The 13,129-nt window shown below is 38.9% G+C and overlaps 1 protein-coding gene across 1 annotated transcript in view; it reads right to left on the reverse strand.

Moving 5' to 3' along the window:
• Positions 1–5,298: 5,298 nt before the first annotated feature.
• Positions 5,299–13,129, reverse strand: part of stk24a (serine/threonine kinase 24a (STE20 homolog, yeast)) — an 11,384-nt gene continuing 3,553 nt past the window's right edge. Inside the window, exons 2-11 of the mRNA XM_037686470.1 lie at positions 11,841–12,071; positions 8,643–8,699; positions 8,410–8,518; positions 8,007–8,164; positions 7,368–7,553; positions 7,138–7,280; positions 6,897–7,048; positions 6,716–6,786; positions 6,500–6,636; positions 5,299–5,635 (exon numbers count right to left, since the gene is read on the reverse strand). Coding sequence (XP_037542398.1) covers positions 5,602–5,635; positions 6,500–6,636; positions 6,716–6,786; positions 6,897–7,048; positions 7,138–7,280; positions 7,368–7,553; positions 8,007–8,164; positions 8,410–8,518; positions 8,643–8,699; positions 11,841–12,071 — 1,278 coding nt within the window. The 3' untranslated portion in view covers positions 5,299–5,601. The remainder of the gene's footprint in view (positions 5,636–6,499; positions 6,637–6,715; positions 6,787–6,896; positions 7,049–7,137; positions 7,281–7,367; positions 7,554–8,006; positions 8,165–8,409; positions 8,519–8,642; positions 8,700–11,840; positions 12,072–13,129) is intronic.

Genomic DNA, 13,129 nt, shown 5'->3' on the forward strand with positions numbered 1-13,129 from the left:
CTGGTGTGGTATATGTGGTCTGTGGTTGTGAGGGCGGTTGGATGTACTGCCAAATTCTCAAACGCCTTTGGAGATGGTTTATGGTAGAAAAATGAACATTTAATTCATGGGCAACAGCTCTGGAGGACATCCCTGAAGTCAGCGTGCCAACTGCACGCTCTGTCAAAACTTTCAACATCTGTGGCATTGTGCTGTGATCAAACTGCACATTTTAGAGTGGCCTTTTATCAGAGTCAGAGTCAGAGTCAGAGTTTCTTTATTGTCATTCGCACCTCATGTGGTACATGTGGTGGAGCGAAATTATGTACACAGGGTCCCAGTTACATCCAACAATAAAATGTATAAGAAAAACAGTAATAACATCTAAGATATGAACTAAGAAATGCATCAACTAAATATACACTAAGCACTCATAACATAAAACATTGAACATCACCACAAGCATGAACATGAGTCTGTGAGCAGATGTGCACGCATGAACACATCAACATTGAAACAGATCAGCAGCAACATGAAACAGATCAGCAGCAACATGATATGGTTTTCACAGTGATTATTCTAGTTAGATATTCATGAGTCTAACAGCCTCAGGGTAGAAGCTGTTCCTCAGTCTAGTGGTTCTACACTTAATGCTCCTTAACCTCCTTCCTGAAGGGAGTGGGGCAAAAAGTGTGTGTGCTGGGTGGGTGGGGTCCTTCATGATGCAGGTGGCCCTCTTCCTGCATCTGGAGGTGTAGATGTCTGTGATGGTGGGGAGACTGATTCCAACAGATTTCTGTGCAGCCTTCACCACTCTCTGCAAAGCTTTTCTTTCTGCAGCTGTGCAGCCTCCATGCCACACATTGATGCTCGAGCACAGGATGCTCTCCACTGCACACCTGTAGAAGGAGGTGAGGACTGAGCTTCCCAGACCAGCTCGCCTCAGCCGTCTGAGGAAGTAGAGTCTCTGATGAGCTTTCTTGATCAGGCTGGTGGTGTTGTTGCTCCAGCTGAGGTTGTCATTCATGTGTACACCCAAGTACTTGTAGCTGGAGACCACTTCCACCGCAGATCCTCTTATGTTCAGGGGGGTGTAGGTGTTTTTGTTCCTTCTGAAGTCCACAATCATCTCCTTTGTCTTCTTCACATTGATGTGAAGGTTATTCTCTCTGCACCAGCTCTCCAGGTGTTCCACCTCCTGCCTGTAGCTGGACTCATCATTGTTTGTGATGCATCCCACCACCGCTGTATCATCTGCAAACTTTACAATGTGACAGCCTGGATGGGTAGCTGCACAATCATATGTGAGCAGAGTAAACAGGAGGGGGCTCAACACACATCCCTGAGGAGAGCCAGTGCTGAGGGTTATGGTGGAGGAGGAGAGGTTGTGGATCCTCACTAACTGTGGTCTGTTTGTTAAAAAGTCTAGTACCCAGTTGCAAATGGAGGGGCTTAGTCCTAGTGTGGATAGTTTGTCCATCAGGGTTTGGGGGATCATGGTGTTGAAGGCGGATGTGAAGTCCACAAAGAGCATACGGACGTAAGAGTTTTTCTGCTCCAGGTGGTTGAGTGCAGTGTGGACCACAGAGGAGATTGCATCCTCTGTTGATCGGTTCTCACGGTATGCGTACTGATGAGGGTCCTCGTTGATGTTGATGGTTGTTTTGATGTGAGTCATGACCAGTTTTTCGAAGCATTTAGCGACTATCGGGGTGAGGGCCACTGGCCGATAGTCATTCAGACCAGTCACTGTAGAGCTTTTTGGGACTGGGATGATGGTGGCAGTCTTCAGGCAGGTGGGAACTGTCTCCAGGGTAAGTGAGGTGTTAAAGATGTCTGCCAGCATCTCACAGAGCTGATCAGCACATTCCTTCAACACTTTTCCGGGGATGTTGTCTGGGCCAGTTGCTTTGTGCGGATTAATCCTCCTGAAGGTACTCCTTACTTCTGCTGAGGTCACGCTGAGATGCTCTTTATCCGGTGGTGAGGTGAGTCTGGTGCTGGGTGGTCTGTTCGGGTCTTCAAAGCGTGCATAGAACTTGTTGAGGGCATCAGGCAGAGATGGGTCTTTGGGACATTGTTCACTCCTTCCTTTATAATCTGTTATGCACTTAATGCCCCTCCACATGCTCCGAGGGTCTTGTGAGATGAATTGACCCTCGATCCTCTTTGCATATGTGGCCTTGGCCCTCTTAATACCAGCAACCAGCTCTTTTCTTGTCCTACTCAGCTCCTCTGAGTTTCCAGACCTGAAGGCAGTGTTCCTGGCTTCCAGCAGGGTACATTATTGTTATTGTGGTCAGCCCAAGGCTCACCTGTGCATTTATCATGCTGTCTAATCAGCATCTTGATATGCCACATATGTGAGGTGGATGGATTATTTCAGCAAAGAAGAAGTGCTCACTAACAGATTTACGAACAATTTTTGGAGAAAAATGCCTTTTTGTTCATAGAAGTCTTAGATCTTTGAGTTGAGCTCGTGAAAAATGGGAGCAAAAACAGTGATTATATTGTTCAGTATATTTATAAATCTACAGCTGTTTTATCTATTTTTATAAATCTAGTTGTTTATTTCTAGATATATTAATCTAGCGTTGTCCATTTCGATATCAGTATATACAGTATCTACATCTAAAATTTTCACTCAAATTCTGTGTCCCAATTCTCTATAGCTCTATGTGTCTGTATATTTATCAATCAACAGCTATTTGTCTTTCAATTTTTTTATCAATCTAAATATGTATCTATATCTATATTGATCACTCTAACTGTGTCTATTTCTATATGTATTGATCTATAAAACCTCAATTTTGTAAAAAGAAGCAAAGGCAACAAGCAGGAGTTTCAAAATGACAAATTACAGAATGACTTTGTTTTAAACTGAACTTTTATTTTTGTTCTTAATCATTTGACAGCTCAGTAAATCTAACAGCACTGTCCTGGATTAGCAGACATGTCCACTGGATTACAAACTGCCAGTGAAGTCACACAAAATGAAATGTACATTTTTAAAAACGATTGCTTTCCAGTGTCAAATGAAACTTAAAACGCATTACAAACTTTCCTTCCCCTGATACATAATACTGCTCTCTGGGGCTCATAAAATAGTTTAAATGAATATATGCCGATTTATTTATTACATTTTGTAATCAGGACTTGACACTGACAGCAAACATATGGTTTAACTGCAGCATAATAACATTAAGTACCACTTCTTTCCAAACTTGAAAAAAAAAAAAAAAGAAACCTCCAAAAGTGCAACACTTAAACAGATCTATAGCAGACCACGTGAAAGGTGCAAACTGTGCTGCATTTGTCTCGGAGGGGCAGAGCACTTGCATGGCAGCTTTCACACGACAAGCTGAAATGAAGAGGTGAGGCATTTTTCACAGGAGAGCCGCGACAGAAATGTTAAACTCAACTGGTGCATTTAATTCTAGCAGGGAGGTTACTGATGATTATCAAATCAGTCAAATACAAAAACATCATTTAAACGCGTATGACGTGAAATGAAAAAAGATCACTTTTGATCTTTTATATCTTGTGTAAAGAACAGCTACAAATGCATTCAGGAGGGGGAAAAGCACAGATGTCACAAAACAAACATTTGATCTGAGATGTTCAGAGTTGACGATAATTCTCCCAAGTATACTATAAGGCTGCTTTATGTGTTCAGGACTCCACATTCTTTGGATCTTGGTAAAGTATGCTACAACGCATACTACTCAGGCCAAACTATAGGCTTTATACTGTTAATACTATCATGCACATTCCTTTGAAACTACAGTCATTAGTAGTAACAGTGCAGCTGGTCTCTGAAAACCTCTTTGTGTTAAAGTGAACGTTCTGAGCCGAGATGGGGTTCTGTGTGGTTATGAATGTATAATATCTTACCTGTTGCACATAACTCTTTACACAATCTGTTCGAGGAGGAAAATTCAGGCAAAACTAATGAGCAGCTTGTTTTAAAGAGTCAAGACCAGTGTGTTGTCTTAAAAAAACAACAACTAGAATTCTATGTAAATTGTTTAATGTACATTTTAAAGTGATGTAAAGGTTTGTAAAATAAAATTTGCACGAACCACCATGACATTTTTGAAACTGGATTTGTTTTCTTGCAACAATAAACTGGGTTTAGTCTCACTCAGATTAGCCGTTAACTTTAATGTTCAGAAAAAACAACAACTTTATTTCCCCTAACTGAGGTCATTAAAAGTCCCATCCACAACAGATAAGATATTAATTACTCAAACCATCTCCACAGAACCCCACTAGACATGACATGAACTATCGCTTTAATATGAACACCAGACAGCAGGGTTATCTAATGTGTGAGAAGTCGTCATGCATTTACTGAGCGAGTAGAAAACCTCTCAAGTCCCAAATGAAAATACTCAACCAGGCAAATATTACACTGTGTGACCAAACCCAGAGTCAAGATGTGAGAGCTCAGGCTGACTTTGTCCCACAAACTGTAAAATGATGCAGAACAAACCTGCAAGTGTCATGCTACTGTTTTATGGCTACGTTGTTTATAATCAAAGGCATTTTATACTTGAAGTGCAATTAAAGCTGTGGGTACGTTGAGGAGATGGTACCACTGCAGCTCCTAGGAAGACTAACAGAGTCTGCTGATTTATGAACTAGATGATGGCACTGCCATATAAATGGAATGAATGGACGAAACCTCAGTTTTATCTGAGCAATCACACACACATATACAAAAAAAAAAAAACCTACTTCACCCCACGTTTTATGGAATGAAGGCTGGAAAACAGAGCATCCATCCAGCTTGTACATTCTCCATCTTTGTTCCAGCCACAGTAGAAAGTGTGATACCAAATAAGTCAAAGAGAGTTAGGAAATTAATAACAAATCAAAAGCAAAGCATGACAGAGAGGGGCAGGCTTTTTCATTCACAGGATGAAAACTTGAAAACTGAAGAGATAAATCAATGACAAATATAAAATAAGTTCAAAGGCAAGGCAATCTTATTCACGCCCAACAACAACCTCCACTTTTTATTGGCCTTTTTAAAAAATAATTGGTCCAAACGGCCAATCGTGTTCTCAAGAATCTGTAAAAATCTGCTTATTTACAAGTGTGTACAACCACCCTGTTAAAGCTCCTTCCATCTCCCAGAGGACCCAATCTACTTAAAGCAGAGTACCTGAGTTTTCAATTGACCGCCTTAACCCACTCGTCACAGCACGCGCCACAGCCACACACACATGCACACCATTAATTAAGCTAGGAACTTTCTCCAAAAAGGCTGCAGAGTGTAAACCCTTGTGGGAAAAGCCGCAAATTACCCACTTGCCAAAAAAATTTTTTTATATATATATATATATATACTCAAAACCAAGCAGCTGAGAAAGAGGTACACAGATGAGACATCGTACAGCAGGTGGCAGCTGAATGGGCAACCACTGACCGGCCTGAACAGAACCCTCTGGTGCTGTGACAGCGTACAAACAGACGGTAAGTGTGCTGGGGTTTGCTTCAGGCTAACGAGCGATGAAGACCTTCTCAGGAGACTTCATCTCAGCTTTTGGAGGTCAGAGGACATCTGACTGCTGCCACCAGGGTTGGAAAGTAGAACAGACTGGAAGGTTTCTCCTGTCACTGAGTGGCGGCCACCTGAGGCACCGAAAACCTGTGAAACATCAGAGCCGACCTGTTAATATTTACACGCCAGCTTAAAACAAGTGAAAACAATGACAAGTGCAAACTTTCAATTTTTTCATTAGTCTTGGTGGTTCTAAAAGCAAAGACTCAGTTTTTCTGAACAAGCAGATTAGGGCAAAGTTTTAAGTTTTAAAAATATATTTTCACCTCTGCTAAAGATTATGGAACATCATGGGAAATGGTTTATGAAAAGTTACAAAACATGCTACTTCTTACAACAATGAATAAATGCACTTTCTCGTCACTATAGGATTTATCAAAAAGGAAAGTCTTCAGCCCAGTCTTAAAACTGGACAATGTGTCAGCCTCACGGACAGAAACTGGAAGTTGGTTCCAAAAAGAGGAGCCCAATAACAAAGATTTTCCTCCCATTCTGCTTCTGGAAACTCTAGGAACAACAACTAAGCCTGCAGTCTGAGAGTGAAGTGCTTTGTTAGGAAAATATGGAACAATAAGATCTGTAATATAAGATGGAGCTAGGTTGTTGAGAGCTTTGTAGGTTAGAAGTAAGATTTTGACTTCACTTCTGGACTTGACAGGGAGCCAACAGAAAGAAACTAAAACTGGAGAGATATGACCTCTGCTACTAACTCCAGTTAAGACTCTGGCAGCAGCATTTTGGATCAACTCAAGACTTTTTCAAGAAGTTTCTGGACGTCCAGATAATGAACCACTGCAATAGTCCAGTGTAGACATCATCCAGTCATCCATAAGTGAAAAGCAACAAAGGTCACTTTAAAATGATTGCTCTTCCTCACTTTGTTTCAACAACTTTCAATTTAAAAAAATTATCCATTCAAATTTACAAAGCTTTGATCAAAAGATCCCGAACCTCTGAAGTCTCTGCAGTAGTTCAGCCACCAGAGAGTCACAGATCCCCGGGTGCACGTCATCTGCCAGGAAAATAGCTTTCCTCAGCTCCTCTGCAGCTTCCGGCTTGCCGTTGCTCGTCTCACCCTTGTCTTTGAGCTGCAACAATTATTTGAACAGCATTGCTTTAAACTATAGACATTTATTTTAATGGGCAGTAAGTCAATGGTTGTATTACCTCGGAGAACAATGGAGAAAATATTGACGATAGGCTTTGTGACGGGGAGCCTTTTGGACTTTCCTGGACCTAAAAAGAGAATTATTTAAAGTTAAAGAAACATAGAAGCCATTAAACACATTTAGGTTGATGAAAAACTAGAAAAATTGTCATGATTTTTTTTCCTACATCAGAAGATTTGGTCTTACCTGCTTTCTGTTTAATTCCACACGCTGAGCTTCCCCGTTCTGAACTTTATCAGGAACCTGAATGAAGTCCTTTTCCTTGAAGGTGAAGTTCCATTTATCCTTATCACTAGAGTTGCCACCTCCAGATGCCTTACCTTCCAACTCCCTACAGTGAAACAGGATTAGGCATCATCAGAATGCTTGGTGTGAACAGACATGTTGACTGAACTGAATGATGATGTGTACAGAACCTACTCATCAGAATCATCAGAGCTGGAGCCGTTCTGCGACTGCTCTGATTTCCACCTCTTGTATTTGTCTATCAGCTCTGTCAGGTAGGTCGTTTTTTTTGCTTGCCTAACAAATTTATGCTTCAACAACTCTTTAGCTGTCGGCCTCTATAGAAAAAAAAACACACAAAACAATTTAGTGAAAGGGATAAAAAAATCTAGTTCTGTTTTCATGCAATGCTCAGTTAAACGTACAAAGCTGGGCTCCTTGTTTAAACAGGCTTCAACAAATTCTTTAAGTGGTTTACTGTAGTTTCCTTCCAGTGTCGGTGGGTTGTTCTTTGGGATGAGGAACAAAACTTTCATGGGATGAAGCTCAGAGTGGGGCGGCTCTCCTTTAGCCAGCTCTATAGCTGTTATACCTAATGACCAGATGTCTGCCTATGCAAAAAAAAAAAAAAAAAAGGAGAAAACTATTTTTTACTAAAATGGCACAAAGTCACACACATTTTTCTACAAAAGTGCCAGAAAAACAGAGAAATGACATTTAAACTGGTTTAACTAAAGCAACGTCGAAATATTTGAGGAAACTGCGAATAAAAGACGGTGTTACAGCATCAGTGTTGACTCATGTTGAGGTTGTTCCAATAATAGGCACTGAGTCATTCATCGACTAAAAAGACATCTTGAACAGAGTTTAAATCTTCCTGCACACCAAAGTCAGCGAAGTGTTGAAATAAATAAAAAAATTAATGACAATTTCTACTCAAAACTTTTCTCACCACGACCTAATTGTTTTAATCACTATGGTTTACGTTTATCTTAAAACACAGCTCCGTTTCAGCACTAAATTCTGACTGTAATACAAGACAGGGTAAGAGAACGCTGACTGACCTTTGAGTCGTAGGCAGATTGCTTTATGACCTCAGGTGCCATCCAGAAAGGCGTTCCAACAAAAGTGTTTCTTTTTATCTGCGTGTCTGTCAACTGGCCCGCTACGCCGAAGTCTGCCAGCTTCACGTCGCCTTGCTCGGACAGCAACACGTTGGCAGCTAAAACAGCAATTAAATAAAGTGTTAAGCCTCATCTGATCTCTTTAAAACAGACCACACTTTATGACGATCTGATTCAGACACGTAAGGTTGTGGAATAAATGCGCCCTTCCTGATAAAAACTGAAACTAAGACATAACAAACCCCCACTGCAGTTTGATGAACGAGATAAAACCATGTTGTTCAATCAACCCAATGTAGTATTCAAACAAATACTTAGTTGTTGTGTTGTGCATCATATTTACCCTTGATATCTCTGTGTATTTTCTTCTCAGAGTGAAGATATTCAAGCCCTTTCAGAATCTCCCTCAGGATTGTAGCGATCTGTGTTTCATCCAGGGCTCCTGGTTCCAACTAAATTAATGGAGAAATCCATGAGGTCGTGTTGCCAAAATGACAAAACTGTCATAATTAACTGCAAACCAACAGCATGCAGTACGATGAGGAGTTCCCCGTAAGTCACTTCCAGGTAGCTTACCAAATCAAGAGCTGATCCTCCACCCAAATATTCCATAATAATCCATAATTTTGTACCCTGAAAAACAAAACAGCAGTCGGGTTCAATGACGCTGCAACAGGAGAACAGAGACACTGCCGAGCTTCATCTCTCTACTTAAAAATATACAAGTAAGGCAATTTATTTTGACAAATGTTTGCATTTCTTGTTTTACTGTTGTTTCTTTTGAACTTTTAAGACTGACAAAATGACTCACGATCAACTAACAGCCTTTAGAGTCGCAATTTTCAAAAGACGTGAACGCACAAAGCTCCCACCGTCATATTTTACAGGAACTTGATCAAATAATTTCCATTAAATATAACTGTTGTAAATACTCTCACAAGTGGGTTGCTCTCCAGCTGGTGGTGAGCAGCTCAAACGTGTACAAACATGTAAAACTAAAAGGGTATTTAATGTTCTACCTTCTTAGGGTTTTAATATAAAGCATTTTGCAGAAGAGCTGAACTCTTAATTAAAATACATGTCTAACTTTTGACACAGTAACCCTTATTTAATGACTTGCACAACTTCTACTGGTCAAAGAGCCATCAGCGCAAGGACCAACACCTTTTCAACTTTTGTCCACTAGTAGCAGCAGAACCGAAGGGAATGTTTTAGAAACATCAGCAACAAAATTAGGAATTGCTGCTTAAGCTGACAGAAACTTTTTTATTTCGGAAATGAGTTGGTGATTAAACAATTCATGTCTTAAATTTTTCCAGCAGGCACTAAATGTTTCATATTATTTCCCATTTTTAAATACCAGACACATCTTAATAGTGTTAACTAATGGTGATAGTGTTTTTTATTATTATGTTCTATTGTTGGTTCTTGTGTATGTATGATGAATGTAGAGCATGTCAAAGGAGAATTTCTGTCACAGTTGTGGTAGACAATAAAGTTTTATCTTATCTTATAAATGTACAGTTTGGCTGTAAATAGTCTAAATGCATTATGTGATATCAAAGATTTGTCTTTTATTGTTTTTTTATGTTTATAAATGTAGCAAATTGCAGCTTTCATTTTCAAAATGGTTATTCCAAATTTAATGGTAATTTCAGTCTGTTCTAAAGACTTATAAGTTGATTCATTCTATAAAATGCTGCAGGCAGAAATACTGTATTATATTGGTGCGTTTGTTCCTGCAGAGTTCATGCGTCATGCTCTTGTTGCACTTCAGAGTTGGGACCACACACAGACAATTATATTGCTCAAGAACAAAAACATGAACATAATACATATACAAACAGTATGTTTACCATAAAACTTTCATAAGCATGTGGTTTGTTACCCAGACAGAAACCACAGTGTGTGTGGGAGACAACACCTTAGGGGAATGAAATTTTAAATATTAAACAATTTGATAAAAATGTTTTATCCTTACTTCTACGGTAATGACTTTTAATTCAGCACTAATAAAAAAGTGTTCATGTAAAAACCAAATAAATCAAAAGCCTCTTTGTCTAAAACTCTACATTAATGGATATTTTAAAATAAAACAGGCACTTCTTTTTGGGTCATTCAGAATTTTCAGGAAACTTGGTCAATTAGTAATAAAATAATTATATTTTCTACTACAGTTCTTGCAGCAGTATTCCCTCCAAACACCAGATTATATTACAGGTAACATTATTCCTTTCTGTCACCATTCATGTCTGCTACTGCCCTGCATTCTGACCTTTACGAAAAAACATGAAATAAATACTTCTATGCCATCACACAACACCCACAGAAAGAGGCTGCATTGTTGAATTTACGTCATTATTCAACCACAAAATGGTTCATATAATGTAGGTAAGACTATTTTCCACTTAAGTATAATGCTTTGTGACTCACTGTACACATATTCACATGTAGCACAAAAAACATGTTTCCACAATATATCATGGCTTCTAACAAAATATTTTCAACTTCTAGTCAACCAAGCCTCCATTAAAGCCAGGCCTGAAACACATTCGTCCTGACACGTTCCCACCTCTGCATTCAGAGACATATCAGCTACAGTGGTTCCCTTATCATTATCCAAGGAGGGTGCCCCGCCCTGTCAAGCTCCCCACCTACCGAAATTGTTGTCTCCCCCAACATGCCCCCCCCCCCCCCAAAAAAAAACAACAAACAAACAAAAAAACAAACAAAACAAAAAAACCCCACCAAGACATGAGCACCCTGCCAAGGCAATTGCATATTATATATATATATATATATATATATATATATATATATACACACATACATACATACATACTAAAATAAACTTCTTACTATTTGTACTACTATTCCTAGTTCAGGGTTTTTAACTTATCGCGGGTCTTCAGAGTACGGATCCCCCGCAACAGACGAGGGACTACTGTATATGTCTTTAAAAAGACAGCAGTGGTAGTCATAGTGCAGAGTTGATGAGTATGAACAAACAAGGGGGTGGAGCATGCAGAGATCTTTTGTAATAAATGGCGTCACTATTATGTTGTTGTTTTTGTGGTGCTGACTTTATGTTTTATGCACAAATTGTTGCAGGACTTGGCTAGATTGATTGGTTCATTTGTGAATGACCAAAGGCCTTTTCAAAAATAATTGTAGTTGCAGTCGTATCACACAACCATGGTGTGAACAGGCTACAGGTGACTAAACCTTTTCTTGTTTTAGTTGGTCACATCATTTTGGATGATATGAAACTGGTTTGTAATGTACATTCAAATACACTAAAACATATTCAAAACATACACTAAATCTAAATAAACATTTACTTCACTGACTGACTCTCAGCCTTTAAAGATTTTTGAGTTTTAAAATTATATAAAAAAAAAATCAGTTTGTACTTAGCTGCAAGTATAAAGATTCTGTTTTTCCCAGAACTAATATGAACACTGATAATTTAACGGTAACATCTGGTGCTATCACTACATTCATGAAGTTCTTGCTGCTGCTGAAGTGCAGACCTAAGGAACACAATGTTCAGATGTTTTAGCACTTATAAAACTGCACCATTAACCGTCCAAAAGGTTCACTACAACCTCAAAGTGCCTTTTTTCACAGGCAATATTTACTCCATTACCCATTTCAATTATTTAATGACCAATATTGTTTTTTCATGCTTGCAGGAACACCATTATCATTTCCATTACGCCAAACATAAACTAACAAAACTATTACATGAATCTCCGTGCCAGTAAAGCTTACCTTTAGGTAGGAACCAAAATATTTGGTGATGAAGGGACTGTCACACTGGCTTAGCACTGTGATTTCCTGTTGAATGTCTTCTATTTCATCCTCTGCCTCCTCCAAATCAATAATCTTAATGGCCACAACTTTCTGAGTCCGATTGTCGATGCCTTTAAACACTTCTCCAAATGAGCCTTTCCCTATCCTCTCCAACTTGGTGAAAAGTTCCTCCGGGTCAGCTTTGAAATTCTAGGTAATAAAAAGAGAAAGAGGAAGAGATAAGTATGTCATTTAGAGAGCTTGAAAACTGATGAACATTAACATAGCACAAATAAAAGTTTAAAATGATTACAATGATGATTACACTCGTTTGAATAAAGAAAAAGCATCTGTCAACAAAGACGTTTGAAACTGTTTGCAGCAGTTAACATTATCATTGAGAACAAAATGTCAATGCACTGTGTTGGGCAACACTGCACCTTAATGATGCTAAATTTGTTTCCGTCACTTCATGTTTCACTTTCTCACAACTTGGTAAAGTCGCTCAACTTTGTACAACTTAAATACCTCACCTGCCATCTGGATGACAGCTGTCGTAAGTGTTGAATGTGTGAGGAATTTAAAAAAACCTGTAGATTTCTTAAAACTCATCTACAATAAGATTTCTTTAATTGCAATATTGATAGAGAATGAGTTTGGCAATTCTGATGAGATATTTCTGAAAAACACTAATAATGTATTGTATAATATTTATAATGATAGCAATGCTACTCTAATCCAATCATCATTTATTAAATTATATAATTGGTGGAGAGGCTATAAACCATAAAAGACAACATCAACACCTGGAGCAACTTTTAAAGTTTTTTAGAACTACAGTAGTCCCTCGCTACTTCGTGGTTTGTTTATCGCGGACTCGCTCCATCGCGGTTTTTCAAGATAAGATTGGACATGACACACAACTGGCTGATTGATGGATGAGCCGCACGATAGGCATGGAATTTTTATTTAAAATAATTTAGAATATGCTACACATTTGTGCAGCCCAGAGCTGCAGCTGATCAGCTGTTCACCACGCAGGGTGGAGAAGTGGGCGTGGCCAAGAGCACTTGCAGGTGGCTGAGAGCAGAGGAGGCAGGAGCTGAAATCATGACTTTCCGAGCTCTTTTAGAGTGTTTAGAAATTAGAAACATTGTTAAGAATACTGCAAGAGTGTGGGAAGGGTTTAAAACACCTTTATACATATATACACATATATATATATACACATATATATATATATATATATATATATATATATATACACA

This window comes from Nematolebias whitei, chromosome 13, assembly GCF_014905685.2.
Source record: "Nematolebias whitei isolate Nwh7 chromosome 13, NemWhi1, whole genome shotgun sequence".
Lineage (NCBI taxonomy): Eukaryota > Metazoa > Chordata > Actinopteri > Cyprinodontiformes > Rivulidae > Nematolebias > Nematolebias whitei.